At 49.9% G+C, this 22,264-nt stretch overlaps 4 protein-coding genes across 5 annotated transcripts; 3 read left to right on the forward strand and 1 right to left on the reverse strand.

The window, feature by feature from the left end:
• Window positions 1-418: 418 nt before the first annotated feature.
• Window positions 419-9,020, forward strand: LOC117138256. Of its 2 annotated transcripts, none has more exons than XM_033300218.1 (6): window positions 419-532; window positions 2,037-3,387; window positions 3,447-4,407; window positions 4,468-4,634; window positions 4,695-8,593; window positions 8,660-9,020. In XM_033300218.1, exons 2-6 carry the CDS (start codon window positions 2,038-2,040, stop codon window positions 8,790-8,792), a joined length of 6,510 nt encoding a protein of 2,169 aa, XP_033156109.1. In that variant the 5' UTR covers window positions 419-532; window position 2,037; the 3' UTR covers window positions 8,793-9,020. The 2 variants fall into 2 exon arrangements, with proteins under 2 accessions (XP_033156109.1, XP_033156108.1); XM_033300217.1 differs by lacking the exon at window positions 419-532 and adding an exon at window positions 1,294-1,636.
• Window positions 9,021-9,163: 143 nt separating this feature from the next.
• On the forward strand, window positions 9,164-10,688 carry LOC117136117 (7-methylguanosine phosphate-specific 5'-nucleotidase). The gene is made up of 2 exons (XM_033296813.1): window positions 9,164-9,355; window positions 9,424-10,688. Exon 2 carries the CDS (start codon window positions 9,530-9,532, stop codon window positions 10,487-10,489), a length of 960 nt encoding a protein of 319 aa, XP_033152704.1. The 5' UTR covers window positions 9,164-9,355; window positions 9,424-9,529; the 3' UTR covers window positions 10,490-10,688.
• A 442-nt stretch (window positions 10,689-11,130) lies between these two features.
• On the forward strand, window positions 11,131-15,514 carry LOC117136114 (ubiquitin-protein ligase E3C). The gene is made up of 8 exons (XM_033296811.1): window positions 11,131-11,748; window positions 11,808-12,528; window positions 12,589-12,997; window positions 13,054-13,175; window positions 13,234-13,998; window positions 14,057-14,201; window positions 14,257-14,956; window positions 15,016-15,514. The coding sequence occupies exons 1-8, from the start codon at window positions 11,413-11,415 to the stop codon at window positions 15,181-15,183; spliced, it is 3,366 nt and encodes a 1,121-aa protein (XP_033152702.1). The 5' UTR covers window positions 11,131-11,412; the 3' UTR covers window positions 15,184-15,514.
• On the reverse strand, window positions 15,294-21,522 carry LOC117136116 (lipase 3). Its single transcript, XM_033296812.1, has 5 exons — window positions 21,464-21,522; window positions 19,545-20,127; window positions 19,124-19,282; window positions 16,077-16,161; window positions 15,294-15,880 (listed from the first exon to the last, which is right to left on the reverse strand). The coding sequence occupies exons 1-5, from the start codon at window positions 21,520-21,522 to the stop codon at window positions 15,567-15,569; spliced, it is 1,200 nt and encodes a 399-aa protein (XP_033152703.1). The 3' UTR covers window positions 15,294-15,566.
• Between the last annotated feature and the right edge of the window lie 742 nt (window positions 21,523-22,264).

Raw genomic sequence — 22,264 nt, forward strand, 5'->3', positions numbered from 1 at the left:
TTTTAATTAGACTAGGTCATGTGTGCTCTGAACCTAAAACACAGCTGAAGTCTTTGGACCGCCTGTTTTGGGCGGGCAATGGTGGGTCAGGGGTGCAAAAAAGCGCGAAAGAAAAAGAGTGCCGACCGTCGGATGGAGAACTTAAGCACTGCCATGTGTGTGTGCGAAATTAAGCTCCAATGTCGATCCTCATATCGCATGCCCAATGTTTGATTGTGGCTGGCTTGCCCATATGTTCACATAAACACGTTTTTCGTGACCCGAAAATATCAGCTTGAGTTTTTTGCTACCCAAGCAGCTCTGCGTTCCATTCCGACATCCCTTGCCGCGCTGCCTATCGAACGCCATGTTGGATTTATCGTAGTGTGTTTGTCTGTCACTATTTGTGTATGTATTCGGCTATGCTTTTTTCCGTCGCGTTGTCAGCGAGAGCAGCAGGTTAATTGTGAAAATAATTTCAAACTGTGGGCGCACTTGCGGATTTCCAAGTGCCTGCGAACCAACAGACTCCAATTCGAGGCTCTGAGTACAGGTAAGTGGTCCCGAATAGGTGCTAAATTGCGATGCAAAAGGACATTTGCCGGCGTGCGGAATTTTGTGCTGAGTGTAAAGGGTGCTTTTGAGTGACGCATGCGATCGTGTGCGCTTGTATCCATTGCGACGCCATGTTGGATTTTCACTTTGAGGTTATTGATTAGTTTTCCGCAAGGCAAAGAATTAGCTTCACAGTTTACCGTTTAGTGTGGAGAATTACAGTTACAATTATTGTATTGCGGATGGTAAATAGCTGGTGTAATGCGTCGATTTCGATAAAGCACGAAGGCAGGTAGAATATCGGTATTTAAAGAAGCAGCAAGTACTGTACATTGGTCTTCTATTTCATTATTTGGGTTAGTTTCAGTTATTGGCCCACTATTATTTGCAATTAGTAGTTCTCAGAAGATAATTCTCGGAATGAGTGTTACAAAAAGTCAGTTTTACAGTAAATATTTCTCTTTTTACTCGTCCTGTGCCAAACGTTTTTTATCTATGCGCATATACATATAGCACCTAGTTATCACCTATCTTCAGGTAGCTAAATTCATATCATATGTTGTCATTGTAAAATCAGGACATTTTCCGAAGTTTTCGCCGTCTTTTTCCAACATATTCGCGTAACCCAATTATCGGTAATCGGAAGAAGCACGTGTGCCACCACCTCTCTCACCAATCTTGCTAAAGCAACAACAACAGCCGCTAGCCCATGCCGTTCGTTCCCGGGAAATGTCTGGAAGGCCAGGGCTCACACACGGACCCACACACTCGCAAGCATGCATGTGGCGGTGACGCTGAGTCGAAATCGGGATTATTTTGTGATCTGATCGCAGTGCATTGCGTACTTCTGTGTGGCAGTCGAACTTCAGTGCAACTAGGAGATGAGTTCATCGTGGAACTGAATCACCTGGAGCTCTGGCAACTAAGCGCAGTCAGTAAAAGTGCGGAAATCAAAGCAAAAATGTGTTGATGCTGCTCTTCGCAGCGCATCGCATCGCATCGCGTGTTTGTTTGTTTGTGTGATGGTGCGGCAAAAGGCGCTAAGCCAACAACTAAAATCGTAAACATAACGATTCTGTGATAGAAAGGCTGTTTGCAAAAAGTGCGTAGTAATTATAATTATAATAAGTGATTTAGTCATGTATTTTACTGTCATAGGCAAGCTGTTAAATTGGTAACTGTGTTGCATGTAAAGCAAACTTTAGCCCGTGTATGTATCTACTGTTTTTTCGGCAAATTGTGGGACACTAATTTGCAGACATAGAATTGGTCCAACCTTAAAAGGAAACCCCCATATAGTCCTTATGAGAAAATCGATGTTTTTTTATGTATATTTGTCATAGATATGTAGTGTTGTATGGGCGGCGATCTTGTTGTTTTTTCCGGCTAGTGTTGGTAAACCCGCATTAATTAACAGTTCACTTAGCACTGGAAAACGTCCTAGTTTTTGAGGTTAAAGTTTTGACATTGCATTATAATTTTTTATTTCGGTTTCCCCACAGCATGACTTACGAACTGCCCCCAATCAAACTGAAGGGCAAAGAACTGATCAAATACCGTCACATCAAGCGAAAATATCCTGTGTCCAAGGACTTCCTGCAAAGCAACTGGTGGAATGTCGAGAGGTTCATAGTGTACGCTCTCAGTCCCCGTTGCGTCATCAGAAACTATGCCTGGCGACGGCGGCGCACCCGCAAGGTCTGCATCATCCGGCGAGTCCGCATCCTGCTTTTCGATCCGCGTCTCAAGCGGATGATAAAACGCCGCCTGCAGAACGTGCGCCATTGGTCCAAGAGTCTAGTAAATTACTACAAGAAGATGGGCAGAATCGAAGAGCATGAAGAGACGGAGGTGTACCGCGTGGCAGAACCTCTGGCAGCCGAGGAGCTGTCCAAGCAGATGAAGCAGCAACTGGAGCTGCTTAAAACGGGCAAGAGAAGTTTGTCGCTCATTGAAGAAACAACTGCCATTGCGGAGGCGCCGCCTAAGAAGCCTAAGCAGTTGCCTGATATCCCCGAGGAAGCCAGGGTCATTAATGATAGCGATGATCGCCTGGATGCAGCGCCCTCCAAGCAAGCTGCAGAGCGGACACCCACCAAGTCGCCTGCGCAAGTCGCCGCCTCGGAGGATGTCCCAACCCCGGCCACGCCTAGCAAGGAGCAAAGTGGCCAGACAAGCACTTGCTCCAGTGCCGAGAAGACGGACAAAGAGGAAAAGGTCGGCGGCGGCAGTAAGTTCCTGGACATGCTCATCAGTAAGGTGCGCGTAAAGAACTTCGCGCGGGAGAACAACATGCCCGCTGAACCTACTGCGGTCACGTTTTGCACATCCGAGGACGAAGGCAGCACAGACTTCGTGGGCTTTGACGAGAGCGTTCATCAGCCGGGCATGCTGCTCACGCCGCTCGTGCCGAACAACTGCAAGACCACGGAGGGAAACTCCGCCTTCGTCAGCGAGTCGCTGGATGCATACATGCGGGAGCACCATATCAATGACTCGGATTCCCAGGACGATAAGGACAAGTTGCTTGAGCCCATGGGACACGATGGCCAGGTTACTTCGCACAGCATGCCGCCGCCGATGGACATGCCAGCCGTTCCGGAGGCATTGCAGCGGTTGAGAACGGTGGCGGAGAGGCGTCAGTACTTGCAGCGTTGCAAGAACCACAAGATGGGCATCATCAACAACGAAGCCAACGTATACAGAGAGCTGCAGCGGAAGCAGCGCCAGCGAAAGGTCAAAATTGGCGCCATGCAAGCGCTTCAGGCATCCGACTCCCAAATGCCTTTTACTCGCCAGGGCTGGCAGGCGGCCAGTTATGTGGCCACCGAGCACTCCAAATACTACTATCAGGTGCGTTTTTGAAAGACTCTTTTTGTTGGACTTTCGTTAACCAACTCCATGTATTCCAGGTAATACAAGTGGATGGGGAGATGGTTCGCCTGCCGGGCGCTCAGGGTAATAATTTGAAGCGCGAGAAATCTCCCTACCTAAGTAGACTCAGTCGCAAGGAAGAGGAGGAACTAAAGTGCAGCGACCAGTGCTTGGATGCCCGCATTCTGCGGGAACTGAAAGTAATTCCCACAAGAGTGAGCCCTCCAAGGAACCCCAAGATCCTCAACCAGTATCCGCTGCCCGCCATCTTCCGCCCCTGCCCGTTGTCCAAGAAACCGCTGCAAAGGCCGCTGGACGATGACACGGCCGCGTTGCTCCTCGCAGGAGGTAGCATGGCCGTGGTAAGCATGCCAAATGTGGAGCTTGATGTAATGCCGCAGCTGGGTCGCCCGCTGGACGAAATAGCTAAGCGGTACCTGCAGCACATACTGCCCCATCATGACATAACGCGGGAGTGGGCTGAGTTTAGTGTATCTACGCTCCAGGCGCCGCCCGCCACAATGAAGGATGCAGAAGAGCAGGCTTCCCAAACACCAGCTGGTCGTCGGAAGAGCTTCACCTTCGTTATTCCCTATCTCAATGATCGGAATCACATTCTCGTTCGCCGCGTAGTGGACCGGTCCGAGCACCTAGACAAAAGTTTTAAAGAGGAACCCAATATGCTACAAGAGTTCACTTTCCGAGAAATGCTTCCACCTCAGCCGGATGCCGAAGGTCTGGCCTGCGCGGACATGATCAGCGATATGATCAACACTGTGGCCATCAGCTGCAGCGAAAACAGTTTCATAAGCGAAGACCCGGATGCTAGTTCGTTACCCAAGTCCTCCGATCTGAGTCCCGCAAAGGAAGAGGCTGGCAAGGACGCGGATAAGTCAGGCGCCAAGCCAAAGCAACTGCCCAACAAACAAAAGCGTCTGGCCAACGAACTGAGGCGATTAAATGCCACCATCATAGACGCTGCAGCTAGAAAGGCAGATGGTAAGTTGTCTTGTTACTGCCTGATATAATATATTAAATAAAGATTATTTCCTTCTCCAGCTAACAAACCTTGCAGTAAGGATTACTGTCAGCTGGGCTGCGTATGCGCCAGCTTGGCAGGTACGGAGCTACCTGTGCGGGATCACTGCGGCAGGGCAGAGTGTGTTCTGGATTGCCGTTGCCTGAGTGCAGAGGAGAGTCGCGTCATGCGCTTGGAAGCTGCAGATGTAATACTCTCTCTATAACCATTTTATGTGACTATAAAGTAATCCACTATTTTTACACAGGGACGCGGAATTTCCAACGAAGATGCCTTCAACTTGCGCCGTAAGGCCACGGCACGACTGGCCAAAATGGAGAAGGACTTTACCTCCACACTGGTGCTCACCGACAACGAGACGCTGCTGATCAATGAGTCGCAGGGCGACAAGAAGCGACGCTGCACGAAGGCGCCGAAGCGCTATGAGGATTTCGATGACTCTATTTACGACGAGGAGGAAAAGAATGTGGTATCGCCTACAACTAGGAAGCAAAAGAAGCACGCCGCTGCTGCTGCAGCTGCCGCAGCAGCCGCTGCTGCAGCCGCTGCAGCTAGTGCAAAGATATCGGCTCCTGCTCTAAGCGAACCGTGCTTTGTGAAGGACACGCACCTGGCCATGCTGAAGCATTGCTTTGTAGGACTACGACGGCTGTCGAATGTAGAGAACTTGGCCACGTTCTGCATGACCCACCAGCTATATAAGTGCTTCTGTGGCGGTGACTCTCCAGATGGCAAGCCTGTGGTTATCGAGAAGGATCAGTGGAACGCACCAGTGACTCACTTTAATCCAGATCTGGCCGTCAAAGCGCACTACAGCTTCGAGCGTCCGCCGGAGGAGACTTCAACAAAGAAGAAAGGAAAGGAAAAGAAGCCCAAACCTAAGCTGGAGCCGAAAACTACCAAAGAGGATCAAGAACCACAGACTCAAGCAGTGGAGGCCCTTCCGCTCAAAACTGAACCCAAAAAAGAATCGCCACCAGCTAATTCCCTGTTCAAAGATGAGTCCCCTCTCAAAAGGTCAAATGAGTTGAATAAGATATTCAACTACTTCCGTTCGCGACCAGATGTCTGCCGGCGAGCAATTTCCATTCCCAAGAACTCTTACCAGCGCCTAAACCAAAGACGGGCGGATCGTGTGCGTCACCAAATAGCTCGCGAGGAGAGTTCAGAGACGAATGAGGTGCTTAAGATGCGCATTCAAGGTGCCGTGGTTTACTATCGCAAGGAAATCGATCGGCAACGAAAGCGAGAGCTGTGCAAAAATACTGTGAGAACTCCCGTGATAGAAGTGCGGAATGAATCCGATACAAGTGATGCTAGCGTGCGTCAGAAGAAGATTGAAACCCCCGCCGAGGGGCCGACTCCTGGCAAGCGCATTAAACTGAATGCGGATGAGCCCCCAGCCCAAGAGAAGAAGGCCCATATGCTGGACATTCAAGTGCCTCGCATCGCCGCGTGCTATTCCCTTAATGCCGCTTCGGTGGACGTTCTTGCAACTGATATGGCAAAGGAAGCAGCTGCAGCTGCTGCTGCCACGGGATCCGCACATGGTTCCACCGATACGCATTCCGCCAATAACGGGTCCTTCTACAACGAGGTGGTTAAGAACATGAACACCCTGGTTAGCAAAAAGATGCAGGATATTGATTTGGCGCTGCAGCGTGAGAGCAAAATAATTCCGTCGCCCAACGAGGAGATTCTTTGCATTATCAAGTGGACGAATTTTCTTGCTGCCTTTGAATCTGGTTTCGTATTTATTTGGGACGTTCAAATGAAGACTCACAGCTTTCTGGCGGCTACCACGACCAATTTGATGCCCTCTGTGTGCGGCGCAATTGGAGTAGTAAACACCAAGTTCGCCCCGGATCCCCAGGCACTGCCCTTGATGGCTCGAATGCTAATGAATTCCATGCGAAATGAAAAGACCAACCGTCTTGCCGTTGTGATGCAGGGCAGGCAGAGTTTCTGGCTAGTCAAGGGCTTTCTGCGACATATGCAAGGCAATGCCTGCACAAAGCCCACGCCCATGACTCATCCGTTGCTCACCAAGAAGATCAATGTGCTGTGCTCGCTGCTGGTGAAGCAGCGCGTCCGGGAAAACGACAAGAAGGCGCATGGTGACGGCGGCGGCGCACCCTCTGAAGTCTTGGCAGCAGATGTTGCGCCTCAAACATCGCTACTAATGAAGCACCGCTCACGAGATCTCAAACGAAAGTCTCAGGGCGATGAAAGTCTATCCAGTGGGCCTCCAAAATCTTCCAAACCATCTGCTGGAAGATATCCCACAGCTGCGTCGGTGGCTCTGACAACCTCTACATCGTCAGCTTTAGCTCCAAGCTCCGGGAAATCTACTCCTGTTTTCCCTGCCAAGACCAACCCCGCCTCTACTAAAAACAAAAGCAGCGCCTCCGGAATCCGCAGCAATATCGAGTTCAGAAAGGTTAACCACAACGATGTCGATGAATTGCAAATACCCGAGCTGCACCAGACCGACCACCGCTGGGTGGTGCTCGACATCTTCGATGACTTTTCTCACATCTTCGTGCCCTCCTTTAGTGATATGATCTCGCTGACGAGGATTCACAGCGTGATGCAGGTGGCCGAGGAGAGGCAGAAGGTGGTGAAGCTTCAGTTCTTTCCCAACGCGCCGTACGATGCCTTCGTGACGCCATCGTCCAAGAAGAAGATCTACTTTGGACCGCTGAGTTTGGACATGCCGCCGCCGGTCCTTGTGCTACTGCAAAGTGTCGATCGGAAGATGATGTTGCGCGAGGTTTACCAGCGCGAGCACTCCATTCCTGTACAACGCCATCGCCGAAGCATGGCTTTCTGGGTGCTGCACATTAACGGACAAGTGCACTTTGAGATCGATACGGAGTCGACGGCTAAGCTGGCAGCGCAACAGAAAAATTTCATTGGAACGCCTGCCGGTCTAAATGTGTTGAAAATTCCGTCGCAGCTGTCCGTGGAAATAGAAAAGAATCAAGATGAGGTGCCACCAGTGGTGGTCATCGACAGTGATGAGGAAGATGATGACGGAGAGAGGCAATTGGTAATCGACGAGCAGGATGATGAGCAGGCAGAGACGGCCGTTAAGCCAGAAGTGGACCGCACAGGCTTCACCATACAAACTTTGCCTTCCAGTGGCGCTCTGCAAATAACGATCTCAGATTCAGCAGAGCCATCCACACAGCCTGCCAAAGATGTGACCACCTGCCACTTGAGTGGTGGCTTCATGCCGTTCATTGCAAACGTGCCCGTAAAGGTTGGGGAGACGGCTCCCACCACTCAATTCCTGACACCCCAGGTCCAGGTAACCACGTCGCAAGGTGGTCCGGAAACACAAACGACCAGTTCCTCTTCTCATTTGCAACCATCCAAAATTGCATACGCCAAGATCAACGAGCCATTACAAGAGCTACTCAGCAGTGGAATCCCTACTGGAGGCATCACGATCACCAAAATGGACAGCAAAGAGAAGACTTTGCCAAGCGAAACCGTCCAGATTGGCAAAAACAAGAAGAGCATCGCTATTACCGGGATACATAAACCAGTAACCAAGGCGGCGTCGTCAACGACCAGAGCTACGGCAGCGCGAGCGACTCCTGTTTCGAAATTAGCACCCCATATAAAAACCGGTGCAACAACACAACCGAAAACTTTGGTTAGGATTTATCCAAAGCCAGCCACTGCTGCCGGGCGGAAATCCCTGCCTGCAAACGCCAAGACGCCAGTAGCGACGCCACGACAATCCCAGCCAGTCAAAGTGGGAGTTGTCTGTGATAAGCCGCCATTAGTTTCTGGCTCCACATTGCCCGCGTTGGTTGAGCCATCCGCTCGAAAGTCCCTGCCCTCGAAGCCTCTAGCTGCTGGGGATCCCATGCCCCCACGACAATCTCTGCCAGCAAAGGTGACCGCCAATCCTGCAGCTTCTCGTCCGGATGCGGCTTCAGTTTCGGGCCAAAATCTCACCAACGTATCTAAAGCTCAGTTGGCAAAAGAGGATATTTGCTACGGCATCATGGTCGCCAAGGACTTGCCACGTTTTCGCGCCAAGGTGGAGGGCTCTGCCTTCATAATCAAGATACCTGATCATGGCGTGTTTCGCTTCAATACTTTCGGATTAGCCGCTAGTTTTCTCAGTCGGTGAGTGTGCACTGCGTCCTTCCAAGAAACGAAAGCTTATTAATGAATCTATCAATTTACTTGCAGCCATGTGGCGAAGGATCATAAATTGAGAGAGTTTTTGCCTGCCGAGTGGAAGTTCCATGCCTTGGAGCAGCTCAATAAACAGGTGCCATCTAGGAGTCAGCAGTCCCTTGCTGCCATCGTAATCGAAGATTGAGCTGATTTTTCATCACATTTCTTGGATACGGATACATATTAAATATGTAAACTGTTTAGTTATATCTAGAAATAGCCTTGTCTGTTATTATGATTTTTGGTCATGCGAAATGGCATACTATTATGTTGTGTATCATAAATAATTAATAATTTTATTGATGTATAGCATTATTTAGTTGGAAACACCATTTAAATGTATTTCATACTCACGCCGCATGAGTTTTAGTCTTTGTAAACTATTAAATTTAAATACATGAAAACAACAACATTTATGGTTATTGGTGGGAGAAAAAATGGAGAAATCGCATTTCAAATTTGCCGCTCTTGCCAGCTGATTGCCCGTTTCATTTCCCAACCGTTTCGCATGCGAACAGCTGCTTGGTATGTTAAACGGGCAGTGAGGAAAACGTCGTTTAAACTAAATCCATTGTTTACGCAGCGCTTTAACTAATTTTGGGCACAGTCTATATCAATAAAAGCTTGTCACGGCGGAGCTTCGATAGCCAGCTGATAACTGCGAGTGCTGCAACAAGACCAACAAAGCTGGCAAAATACTCCTCCAAGGTCAGCCATAGATATAGAGCCAACAGCACAGGTGATCGGCATAAATCGCTTGCCTAAACAATTTGCAGATATCGCTGGTATCGATCGCGGTGATCGATTCGCGCAGAGTGCAGATACTCTGCCACCGTGATCAGGGGAAGACCTCTCAGCTGCTGGACGAGAAGACTGCTCAAAATGGGCTGTGACGAGAAGCGAGAGCCCGCCGGCGGCAGACTGCGGGTGCAGGACATTCCGGCCCTCACCCAGGACCACTGCCGCATGCGGGACCCGGCGGAGGTGGAGCGCATCATCAACGAGTTCCTCATCGGCGGACCAGAGCGCATGCAGATCGTATCCGACTTCGACTACACCATCACCAAGCAGCGCACGGAGGATGGCGGAGCAGTGCCCTCCAGTTTCGGGATCTTCAACGCCTGCCAGTCGCTGCCGGAAAACTTTAAGGCGGAGACGGACAAGCTGTACCACAAGTACCGGCCCATCGAGATCGATCCCCACATGCCCATCGCCGAGAAGGTGCAGTACATGATCGAGTGGTGGACCAAGTCTGGCGAGCTGACCAGCGGCTTCCCCTTCGACCAGTCAGAAATAGATCAGATAGCCAGCAAGTACACTCATGCGCTACGTGACCGCACCCACGAGTTCTTTGCGGACCTCCAGCGCTTGGGCATTCCCACGCTTGTCTTCTCCGCCGGGCTGGGCAACTCGGTGGTCTCTGTTCTCCGCCAGGCCAACGTTTTGCATCCGAACGTGAAGGTAGTCTCCAACTTTCTTCAGTTCCGGGATGGCCTTCTTGATGGCTTTCAGCAGCCGATGATACATACCTTCAACAAGAACGAAACGGTGCTGAATGAGACCAGCGAGTATTACGACTTGGTGCACACCAGGGACCACATCATAGTCATGGGCGACTCCATTGGTGATGCGGACATGGCCTCCGGGGTGCCTGCCTCCTCGCACATCATAAAGATCGGCTTCCTCTTCGACCACGTGGAAGCCAACATGAAGAAGTATATGGACACATTCGACATAGTGCTCGTCGATGACCAGACCATGGACGTGCCCAGGAGCCTGCTCTCCCTCATCGAGAAGCAGCACAAGCTGAACCTAGAGGCCGCCAAGCAGAGCTCGCTATAATTCCGGCGGGGCGTCCACGAATTCAATCTGAAATGTACTCGCGCCACTCCTGCTCTCTCATTAGCAGGCTAGTTGCTAACCGGAACACAACAGAAGCTACTAATTAGGTGGTTAGGCTTAAAAATTCTACTCATCTTAACGAATGAATGTATACTTCATGGACACAAATCATATTAAAGACAACTTTGTGCATTGCAAATGAAATTGGTGCTTGGGTCAGGAAAACACGCTCATTAAAGGCATTTATTAGACGAATTAAGCGATAACACAAACGGTTTAGTCAGGAATTACATTGTAAAAATACAGCAAATGGATTCTATGTTGTTATTTCACCATTGTCAATCAATTTGGATCGAATTTTATTGTCACGCTCAGTACAACAGTTTTAAAAAAAAAAGTTTTTTGGCAAATCGAAAGAAATTTACACGACTAATAAGATTATGAAAACATATCCATATTCTACAATTAACGGGTATAATTAATTATTTCAAAGTGTAGCTGTAATTTTTAGTTACTGATTTTCACTGAAAACACGTACCGGAATTTTCGAACCGGTTATTTTCCCAACGGGAATCTGGAACGCGCCGTCGACTAGGGATGGAGAACCTGCCAGTCATTCCAGGCCAGTGCTGGGCCAGCTGTCGATAACTTGCTATCGAAATATACAAGGGAAATATACAAATCATTGGTAAATTGGGATTTTACGCATTTCAAATTCGATCGTATCGGCAGGAAACGCGTGTAAAACAGTCGATTTCCGATCGTGGATCAAGTGTAGCACATCCACCGCGGAATCGTAGCATTTCGAACGACGGCGCAGCGAGGCGAAGAATGCGGAGGAGCGTCGACTGAGCAAGTGCGAACCAAAAGGCTGGTGGGTTTAGTCCGATCCGGGCACAAAAGCAAAACAAAAGCGCAGCGTCATGTTCGGATTCGACGGCGAGTACCGCCGAAGGCCGGTGCAAAGTCTGGGCGGAGCGTCGCACACCTGCGACCGGGACACTGTGATCCGGAAGGCGGCCATGGAGCGCCAGAAGCGCAACGAGCTGCGCCAGAAGGAGAACGGGGCAGTGGTACTGCAGTCTTACGCCCGCTCATTCATCCACCGCCAGCGTCGCAAGCGGGCGGAACGGGAGGTTTTCGACGTCTACCTAATGAGCCACATGGATCGCATCGTGGAGGACGACAGCCTTACCTTCCTCTTGCGGCGCCTCAATTTCTTCTACAGCTCCCGGGAGGCCAAGGACAGCGAGCGACTGGTAGGGACCTTCTGGTGCGCCCTTTATAACTCTCTAATGCTGTTCCAAATCCCCCACAGATCGAAGTTTGTCAACAGATCCTTCGCCAGCCCTCTCGGCTACTTCAGCATTCCTCCCCTGACTCCTTGTGGCTTCTGAGACTGTGCAAGCTGCTGGACACTTGCCTGCTACAGCTTAGTCTGTCGCACACGGCCCAAGCCATTCCCCTACGCATGCTGGAAACATTTACCACCGTATCCTCTGTCCAGCGATATATGGAGGATGAGGGTGTGTTGTTTCAGTATATGGAGCGCGTCTTTGGCTTCCTGATTGCCCGCAATTACTTTGTGCGACTGCGACGGCTGCTGGACGACAAGTGTCCGCCGCTGGACGGAGAGACCCTGCATGCCCCGAGTCCGCTGGCTGAGGCACTGCTTCAGTTGTTGCTACGTCCCCTGGAAGTGGCCAAAAGGGCGTCCGCGGGCGGGCAGATGTCCTCTATGTCGATGGCGGTTTGCCGGAACTTCACTCGTGACATCTTGGCCACGCCTCACACGGATCCTGTGCGATTCTTTGTGCTACCCTGCTTTGCGCTGAATGTGGACTTCCCATTTGACTTGTTGATGCGTTCGCTCCTCGACGCACTGGAAACAGCTGGACCAGGGGAATCGGACAGCACGTCCAGCCGGCGCAGCTTTCTCTTTTACGGTGTAGAAACAGGCCACAAGACTAGACGGATTGACTCGATTTTCTCGTCGTTTCTACTCAACTCCCTCATGGTTCTCGATCGTAGGCAATTGGGTAAGTGCAAAGCATTTCCTTGTAACCATAAGCCATCAGTAATTTGTTATTCTCTGCTAGCCACCCTGCATCAGAGCCCGCTGCTAGTGATCTACGTCCGCCTCATTGCCGAAATGATGCCCAACATTCTGCAGCTGCCCAAGTCAACGCTTCGCGGCCATGCTAATGCCCCACATCGTCACAGGGACGGCGATGACGATTCCGAGGAGTCGGATGATGATGAAGAGCTGCCAGCGGCTCAAACCCTGGACTACGATATGGAACAGACTTGCCGGACTAGCGGTGAACTGAGTGTCAAAGAGCGCGAGTGTCTGCTGGAGTCCATTGCCATACTGAACGAAACGGAGCGGGTGGACTTCATTGTCCAGCAGTTAGATCCGCACATTGAGAACACTCACCTCATCTATGCGCTATGCGAGATCTGTCACAATCTGATGATATACAACAAGCATGCGGTCTTCGAATACAAGTGAGATGCCCATACACAATATTCCTTGGCAATATCTAATCCATATTCTCGTCTAGATTACTCTATACGTTGGCTTTTACTCCGAAATTCATACGGGCTGTGTGGTTTAAGTTGGCTGCAGAGTCCACTCAACTAGGTTTCTCTGCTCCACTAACCCTTATTTCCAAGGGTGTTGTGCGTGAGTAGCATTTAAAGCCAACTGATTAGACAATTACTAATGAGGGTTCTTCACGCAGCCAAACATCAAGGAGTGGATCGCACTATTCCTCTTTTGGCCACTTTCTGCATGCTGTTTGGACGCCTGCTGCCCACGCTGCATGATGTCGAGTTCGTGGAGAACAAGTTGCTGCTGCAGGTCCATACCACCATCAACCACGTGCGACTGATGCCCTTTTCCATAGCGGAAATTTTGCAAATGTCCAAGACGCTGAAGGACATTAGTATGGGTCTAGTGGAACTGGCTTTTCCGGAGACCCGTAGCAATATGGCCAACTACCGCAAGGTCCTGGGTCACACGGAGGCCGACGACAAGAAGTTGCGGCACCAGAAACAAATCTGGGCCAACCTGCTCAATGTGGTCGTCTTTGTGCTCAACCAGATCCACACACGCGACCTCCGCTTAGGGTTCTGCCCGGAGGATCACTGGACCGTCACCAGGCTAGACTTACCACTGGATAGGCCCACAGATCTTCCGCTGACCCATAGCAGTCGTCTTAGGGGCATTCGACCCTTTCAGCCGATTCGAGACTTTACTCGGGAGGACTTCGAGAACGGGCCACCCATGTCCACGAAGCAGATCCGCTCGATAACCATTTTGCGTGAGATACCCTTTGTGGTGCCCTTCAACAAGCGGGTCAGCATTCTGCAGAGCTTGGTCGCTGCCAGCAAGATGCGGGTGCAGGGCAATATGCAGGCCTTTCTCCAAGGGCCCTCCGTTCTGATCACTGTCAGGCGGTCGCATCTTTACGAGGACGCATACGACAAGTTGCGTCCGGATAATGGTAGGCGTCATAGCAACGATTTTTCGTACACCATTTATCATTAATCGTTCACTTTTAGAGCCGGATCTGCGCTTTAAGTTCCGCATACAGTTTGTTTCCTCGCTCGGACTCGATGAGGCAGGCATCGATGGTGGTGGAGTATTTCGCGAGTTTCTTTCGGAACTGATTAAAACTGCCTTTGATCCCAACCGTGGATTCTTTATGTGAGTAGTATTGAAATAAAGTCATTTTCCTAATATATCCGACTTCCCTATGCAGGGTAACCACGGACAATAAGCTTTATCCCAATCCAAATGTCGCCGATCTCTTCGAAGACTATGAGAAGCACTACTATTTCATTGGCCGCATCCTGGGCAAGTCCATATATGAAAACCTTTTGGTCGAACTTCCATTGGCCGAGTTCTTCCTAACCAAGCTGGCTGGCAAATACTCCGATGTCGACATCCACCAGTTGGCCTCCTTGGACCCGGAGCTCTACCGCAATCTACTTTACTTGAAGGACTACTCGGGCGATGTAAGTGAACTAAACTTGGACTTCACCGTGGCGAGCAGTTCGCTGGGTCAGACGCAGATTGTGGAGCTGAAGCCTCAGGGCCAGAGCATTCCCGTGACCAACTCAAACCGCATTGAGTACCTGCAATTGATTGCCGACTACAAGCTCAACGTGCAGATACGTCGTCACTGCAACGCCTTCCGAAAGGGTCTATCCAACGTCCTGCCCATCGAATGGCTGTACATGTTCAGCAACAAGGAGCTGCAAATACTCATCTCGGGTGCCGAGATACCCATTGATCTGGAGGATCTAAAGAAGCACTGTGAATACGGCGGTGAATTCTCTCCGGAGCACCCCTCGATTGTGACATTCTGGGAGGTTTTGGAAGGTTTCGATGATCTGCAGCGCCGTCAGCTCCTGAAATTTGTCACCAGCTGCTCGAGGCCACCGCTGTTAGGCTTTAAGGTGGGTATTCAATCACATTTTAAGCCAACATGTGTAACCTTTTTTGATTCCCATGACAGGACCTGGACCCACCTTTCTTTATCCAAAACACGGGAGATATGGAACGTCTGCCCACGGCCAGCACCTGTACCAATCTGCTGAAGCTTCCACCCTTCAAAACTGTAGAACAAATGCGCGAAAAGCTGCTCTATGCCATACAGTCTGGCGCTGGCTTTGAACTAAGCTAAGCACTAAGCTGTCACTCCCCAGAAGGGAATCCCTGAAAACATATCGAATTATCGAATTATAACAGCCCCCACAGATGACTACCAAACCCCATACAATTCACCCACCTGGCAGAGCGAATGGATCGCAGGACGGCAAGTTGACAGGCAGGAAAACTATTCCAGTTAATCTATTACCAATGTACATTTGATTACCCCAATTGCTTAGTGTAAAGTATCAAGCTTAAGAGGTCTGTTTATCCACGTTTTCTTAGTTTTTCGTATTACAAACCATAAATGTAAATCAATGCGAGCTAAGAATATTTAAATAAAGGGCAAGCGTTGTCAGTCCGCACGTTTGGTGGAACTCTTTCCTGTTTACTCGTCGCCAGGAATCGCCAGCTGCCTTAAAGCGCCGCCAATGCCATGTCCAGCTGCCAGGCCTGTTGAATAATGCGCTGGAAGACCACTTGGGGCGCCGAGGCGGCGAACAGAAAGTCAATGTGATTATAGCCCGGCACCTGATACATCTGCGTGGCGCTGTTCCGCAGCTCTCTGACGAGGCGCTGCACATCCGCCAGGCTGGACAGCGCGTCCCGGCTGCCGTGGAAGATCTGCAGCTGCAGGCGTACATTGGCCAACTGATACGAGGGGGGCGTGGTCCGACCATATCGCAGCGTATTCAGCCGGTGGGAGTGGTAGTCGTACTGCTGGAATTTGCCTGCGGACGATGCGACTCATTTAATGCCCACCACACTCTGGGATGCCATGCACAGAGAAAACAGTTTCTCTCTTTACAGATTGAAACATTTTGGAAAGGTTTTAGGCTGATCTTACTGATGTAAGAATGTGGTACATATATCATATCCAAAAATGTTAGAAACTGGCTCGGATTTCTCGCAGTGCACCCGACTTACCGCTATTGATGAGCTGCCCGAAGTGCTGCAGCTGGCCCCGCGAGATGCCCGCCGGCGTCGTCTCCAGGATGCGTGGCAAGATGCTCTGGCAACGGAAGAGAAGGCAGGCCATTTGGTTAGGCTTAAGCTGCCGCCGAATCGCTTAAATTTTATGAGCAGCCGCCGGAAACAGGACCCCGCCGCACCTCCTCCTCCGCATCGCCTGACCACTCATGTGTGTATCGGTGTGTGTTCAGGCTGCTATTTCCGTTTCATTGCGACACAAAGCATATGCGGAAGTGCACACAAGCACACTCGCTCGCACTCGCACTCACACACGCCCACTCACACATGAGCGGGCACAGGAGCGAGGACTCGGGCCAAAGGCCAAGAGGTCCTTGCTTTGATCCTGCGAAGGAGGAGGCGCAGCCTGAATTTATATTGCGGCTATTTGTTTCGAAATTAGCTGCTTACTCGCTCACCGCCGCATTCTCAGCCCCTGATTAAGGTAAGTGCACTGAGCTTTTCAGTTTTGTATCGAGATTGATATTGATATTGCCACGGGCCACTGATTGAAATTGCCGACGGATTTGAAAAGGCGGCTGGAGAGGTCTCAATAGAGACCTTTTCCAAGGAAATGCCAATGCAACTGGCTCACACAGTGGAGTCAATGGGCCGTGGCATGTTTTGGGTGGGAAACGAGTTGAGCAAAGTTATCTTCAATTAAAATTATTGTGAATGTATCTGTGTAATGTATCTTTTTACTTACTAAATTGAAAAATGTAGTGCGCTAATGAATCTCCCCGATTGCAATTGTAAATATTATTATTTGTGCCTTCTAAATTTAATACACAACGCTGAAAAATGAAAAGCCGATTGTAAATTAAATGGGACTGAAGAGCTCCGTCAGTTTAATTGGGGAGTTTTGCATGTGGAAATTCCGTTTAAATCCGAAAATCGTTGTTTAAACAGAGTGTCTGAAAAAATGAGCCCACTTTTTGCCGATGCGGCGATGCTGGCCACTTTTTGCGACCCCTCAGTTATAGCATTTTATGTAAATCGGCCGACTTTAAAATGCCATGACAAGCCATTGAAACGTTGCATGCGTCCTGCGGCGACACATTTTTTGTTTTGATGTTTATTTGATTTTCCGCCTGGCCGTTGCATTTCGCATTTCCCATTTCCCATTTTCCTTTTTGCAGAGGCGAGCCAGCCAGCAACTTGTGGCAAATACTGGCAATTTTGTGCCGCCAGCTTGTTTGTGTTTCCCGAGTTTTTCTTTTGCCATCCCTTGCATTTATTTTTCTTACATCTCGAATTTTGTATTTTTTTGCACTTCAGCTGCAATCTTATTCGACGCAGTGCAGTTTTCCAAGAGTGTTGAACTTTGGGCGAGGGCGTGCCGGGCGGTCGCCGGGTTACTAAATATGCACAAATATTTATTCGGACCTCCGTCTGGTGGTGCGGGTGGTGCGGGTGGTGCGGGTGGTGCGGCATGTTCGGCAGTTGTCGCAAGTATCGCCTCGCTCCATTTGCTCAAGCTCGGCGTCTTTCATGTATTTGCTTAACAATTTTCCGCTGCCGGATCTGGTTTGTTGACTTTTCGTGGAGGTTATGACTCCGCCAAGTATCTGTGACTCTCGAGTCAAGTGGCAGTAGCTCCGGGAATTTGTTTTCTGAGTTAAACAGTCGCATCGGAAACAATAGTTCGCAAATATCAAGTAGTTTTTTGGTGGGAGACACACTTTTTTGCTTGAACTAGTCAAGTTGATACTGATGAGTACTAAATTCAATGGGTTAATCACTTAATATAGCTTCTTAATCCACAGCTTAATCCCCTTACTGAACCTTTTGCCATGCTTATTTAATATGCATTTAAAAGTGTGTGCCTACACTCCTCACTTATCCCTTGGATTATTCAGCGCCTAAAATGCTTATTTATGGCTGCATATGTGAAAAGATTCGAGCACTGTGTGCGCGGCAACTTCCTAACCCTTATTTGTGCCTTCGGGCAACTAAAAAATCCAAATCCAGCTTTGCATCGCAGTGTCCAGGGCCGCAGCCAATTGGCCAAAGCGCCACTTTAATAACTTACAAGCGCCACTTGGCACCGAGGTCCGACCCCGATTCCGAATCCGACCCCCATTCCGTCCAACCAACTAACTCAGCTCGGATGTGCGGATGGTAAGCCTTTTGAGCACGCGCCCCGAAAACACTCCGAACACACAGATAAGCCATAAAGTTGCTTCCTTCGTTGCACGCTCGCGATTTATTTGCCATATTTCACGGCAAAACAAAATTTAAATGTACCGTGTGCGCGGGAAACAAAAAGTGTTCAAGGCACCGTGGCGTATACGTAATGTGTGTTATACTCTAGTTGGCCGCCAGCTGGAGCGGCGTTCTCGGACGGGCAGAGGGGGGAAAGTTTGGAGCACCTTTCGGTTGCACATTATGGCGGGCATTTCGGATTCTCCAGAGTCTATGCGGAAATACTCTAGATATTAAAATTTTGAAATATTGGATCTATTTTTATAGGTACCTATTTGGTTAATCGCATGAAGAAGCTACTGGTGTGCAGTTACTAAACTGATTTCAAGGTATTTTTATATATTTCGTTTCGTGTATATAATCTGGATAAAGATACTTGACTCGTATGCTCGCACCAATTAACCCGCTCAGCTGGGCATTTATCACCCCTTCGTAATCCCCTTTTATCCGCATCCACAATAGTTCTGGTCCGGCTGGCGGCCACCAGGAAGCTCTGCCCGGCAGGAGCAGCTCGTTTACGCATTTAAATGCAAATAACTTTTATTACCGAAACTAAGGCCTCCGCCACCTCCTCCCCTCCACCCATTTTTCGCATTCGGCCCTCGATAGTACGTATGTTTGTCTGTTTCCGGGAGTTTCAGGGAAGTGGCCTTGAGGGGGGATGGGCGGTGAGAGGCGGGAGGTGGGAGGTGGGAGGTGGTCCCACTCCAGAGTGCAATAAAAACTTTTGCATACAAGAGGAAAAAAGTTTCGGGCGCTTTGTTGGCTAAATTATGGCCCGCATATATAATCGTACTCACACGATCCAATGGATAGTCGCTGAAGCCCACGTAGAGGGAGGTGAAGAGGGTGCAGAGGGCGTAAGTGGGCCGGGAGGCGGTGCAGAAGAACTGGCCGCCCACCTGGGTCAGCGCCGTCGCCGGGAGCAGCTCGTGGAGGCCAAGTTTGTTCAGCAGCAGCTGCACGGAGAGAATGCCACCAGTTTTAGTTTCAGTTGAACTTTGAGCTGTGTTATTTGCAATTAAAATCAGATTCATGCTTATCCTTTAAGTCCAAGTGTAATATTTCCTATTCCTTTTGGACCTCTCACCTGTCACTTTGCACTCTTTTTTGCTAGTGTAGCTAAGAACTAAGACAAATGCTAATCTTCTCTAGCAAACTGCGTACTTCCGCGAGTGACAAGAGCTTATCACGCGCGCAGCACGCATCAAGTATACGCACCGTGGCCATGGAGCTGTCGCTGGCCAGCAGCCGCAGTGGCGGACTGCTCAGGTGCTGGAGGAATGCCACCGGAGCCATCAGGGCGGCGTTGGCGAACCGCGCATTGTACTCGGGCCGCTGCGAGAGCAGCACCAGGAGCACGGTGGTGCCCTGCGAGTGGCCGACGTAGTGCAGCTGGCGGCGATTCGTCCGCGCCAGCACGTAATCCACGATGGCGGGCAGGTCGTAGATGCCAATCTCGTGCCAGCTGAACTGCCAGAAGCGAGCGTCACTTGTCTGGAGCGTGCGGTGCCCGCGGGAATGGGTGGTGCCCCTGGCGTTCGCCAGCCAGACGTCAAAGCAGCGTGCATGCAGCTCCAGCGCCAGGGATCTGCCCCTTCCGCCCGACACGAAGTCCCCGGCGGATCCGAGGAGGCCGTGCATCAGGAGGAAGGGGCGCAGCTGCTGCGGGCACCGACGGTTCTGGGGAGCGGGAATGCGGTGCAGGCTCAGCCGGTAGCCATCCGCGGTCTCCACGCGGTGCACTTGGCACTGGAGCTGCTGGCGCTGCACCGCCTGGCACACAGAGTCAATCAGCGGCGTCCTCTGACCCCTGACTGAACCAGGCCAGAGCACCACTATCACCATCACCACCACCACTATCTCTCCGTAGAACTCCCATCCGCGACTCATGCTGCTCGGCTTGGAGTGCAGGCTTTAAGACATGACTGTTGCCACGAGACGTGCGAACGGATACTGCGGCTTTCGGGGCATCGCGTTGGGTTTTTCTGTTTGCGTATAAGCAGCGTGGGCCGCGATGGGGGGTGTGGCAGGTGGGGGAGGCACTCTGAATGGAGCTTTAAATAAACACATTTCCACCTTTTGTTGACTGGCAATCGATGTGCACTACGCAGGTGGCCTAGAAACGCTAAGATATGCAGTTTTCGCAGTAGCTACTATTTTTCAGCAAATAAATCAATTCGTATTAAAACTTTCGGCTTATCAAGCAAATAGCTAAGACAGTTACTAATTTAATATTAATTCCGTAATCAAGAAACTATAGTTAGAGTGATCAATCGAATTATCCAGACCCAATTGAAATGGAACTCAAGCTGGATGGTGTTAATTTTGAGCACTTGATCGAATTACCTGCTTCGGAGGCCCGTGCCCCAATTAGCCGGATTAATTTACTTGCAACTTTCCACCGATTTGCGCCATATATGTGCATATAGTTTCCATGCCAGCGATGTGCTGATGAGGGCCAAACCGCAGCCTGCTGCACAATGCATCTGGATGCGGAGACGAAATCAAATATGCACCGACGTTTGAGCACACATCATGTACATATAATGAGCGACTGACCGACTGACTGTATGACTGCATGACTGCATGACTGAATGTTTGAGTGACCGAATGTTTGAGTGACTGGCAGCGGCAGCAGATGTGGGGCAGCCTATGCGAGTTACAGTCCGAATGGCCAGGACGTGTTGAAAATGCAATCGTGCTAATTAAAGCGACCGCGACACAGGCGTGTGAAATTATTATGGAGCGTAGATGCAGCTGCGAAGTCCGTGGAAGTGATACGGACAGCATCGAGTGGTTTCTGTGGCCAGAAATTGCCATATTAGAGCGCAGAGGTCCACTCTTTAAAGGGGGCAGCGCCAGTCGAACTCTTCAGCCTGCAGCTCCTTGATATGAGCTGCATTGCCAAACTTCAGCAGAAGCCGCAAAACTTTTGGAGTCCTGCTCAAATGGATCGCATCACATATTAAGCGACTTAAGCTGCGAAGTTGCGGACTCTGACTTATGGAAATTCATTTTAGCTCGGGAAAGAAAGGAAATTGCTGGCAAATGAAAATAAAATCAAGGGGCGAAGCTTCAGCTCAGTAAATATGATTCAAGGACACTTGGCTGGCTGTGGAATCCCTTTGGCCACTTACTCTCTCGTGCAGAGGGAATCTCTGGCCACCTCCTGCTGCTCCTTCTCCTCGGGAGCCATTTGAAAAAGCGATTTTAATACTTTCTCGCACAAAGCTACTTAAAGTTTGCCCTGCCTGGCGCTTAATTCGTTTTCGTTTCGTTTCGTTTCGTTTCGTTCCTTTTGTCAACAGCTAACAAAACAAGCCAAAAAAATAGAAATAAAAGTTTTCGTAAATTGAGTTAAGTTAATTTTTCTTTGTTTTAGCCGAGTTCTTGGCTTTTTTCGCCAGCGCGAAGTTTGCGCTTTGGTTTGCCTAATAAATGTGCGTGCAAACAAAGGGCCACAATGCACGAGCGCGAGCGGGAGGGCACTAGTGGACAGACAGTTGTTGCGACAGCCAAAGGATAAAGGATAATGACAGCCATTAGTATTAAGTGCGCGCTGGCTACTTTGGATCCTCCCCCGATGTAGCACTTTTTTCTGGCTGGATCCTCCCGTCTTCCCATCCCCCGCTCATTAAAGTTGTTAAGTACTTGGCGTAAATGTGGCTTTTCGAGGGGCCCGTTGGCTTTGGTCCGTAGTTCCCGAAGTACTGGGAAGGGGAGGTCCTGAATGGGCCCGCCATTAAAGTTAATTTAAATGCGCTCTAAGCGCTTTAGCCCGAAAACTAAGGGGCGCTGAACTGAGAGTAGCCATGGAAAAACAATACAATATCCGCATTCTTTCAAACCAACGCAAGCCAAGGAAACATATTCAATCACTCTTATGCTCTGACACAACGAAATCACCACATTTTTGACTTTGTGCATTGTTTTTGCCA

This window comes from Drosophila mauritiana, chromosome 2R (assembly GCF_004382145.1).
Source record: "Drosophila mauritiana strain mau12 chromosome 2R, ASM438214v1, whole genome shotgun sequence".
In the NCBI taxonomy this organism is placed as follows: Eukaryota; Metazoa; Arthropoda; class Insecta; order Diptera; family Drosophilidae; genus Drosophila; species Drosophila mauritiana.

What these genes read in the sequence shown, in the direction of transcription:
- LOC117138256 (XM_033300218.1), top strand. Translation starts at nt 2,038, where the DNA reads ATGACTTACGAACTGCCCCCAATCAAACTGAAGGGCAAAGAACTGATC. An exon ending in ACTCCAAATACTACTATCAG is followed by an intron (nt 3,388 to 3,446) that starts GTGCGTTTTTGA and finishes CATGTATTCCAG; the next exon opens with GTAATACAAGTGGATGGGGA. An exon ending in TGCAGCTAGAAAGGCAGATG is followed by an intron (nt 4,408 to 4,467) that starts GTAAGTTGTCTT and finishes TTCCTTCTCCAG; the next exon opens with CTAACAAACCTTGCAGTAAG.
- LOC117136117 (XM_033296813.1), top strand. Translation starts at nt 9,530, where the DNA reads ATGGGCTGTGACGAGAAGCGAGAGCCCGCCGGCGGCAGACTGCGGGTG.
- LOC117136114 (XM_033296811.1), top strand. Translation starts at nt 11,413, where the DNA reads ATGTTCGGATTCGACGGCGAGTACCGCCGAAGGCCGGTGCAAAGTCTG. An exon ending in CCAAGGACAGCGAGCGACTG is followed by an intron (nt 11,749 to 11,807) that starts GTAGGGACCTTC and finishes AATCCCCCACAG; the next exon opens with ATCGAAGTTTGTCAACAGAT. An exon ending in CACCGCTGTTAGGCTTTAAG is followed by an intron (nt 14,957 to 15,015) that starts GTGGGTATTCAA and finishes TTCCCATGACAG; the next exon opens with GACCTGGACCCACCTTTCTT.
- LOC117136116 (XM_033296812.1), bottom strand. Translation starts at nt 21,522, where the DNA reads ATGGCTCCCGAGGAGAAGGAGCAGCAGGAGGTGGCCAGAGATTCCCTC. An exon ending in GCGACTATCCATTGGATCGT is followed by an intron (nt 16,162 to 19,123) that starts GTGAGTACGATT and finishes TTCCGTTGCCAG; the next exon opens with AGCATCTTGCCACGCATCCT. An exon ending in CGGGCAGCTCATCAATAGCG is followed by an intron (nt 15,881 to 16,076) that starts GTAAGTCGGGTG and finishes CATCGTCCGCAG; the next exon opens with GCAAATTCCAGCAGTACGAC.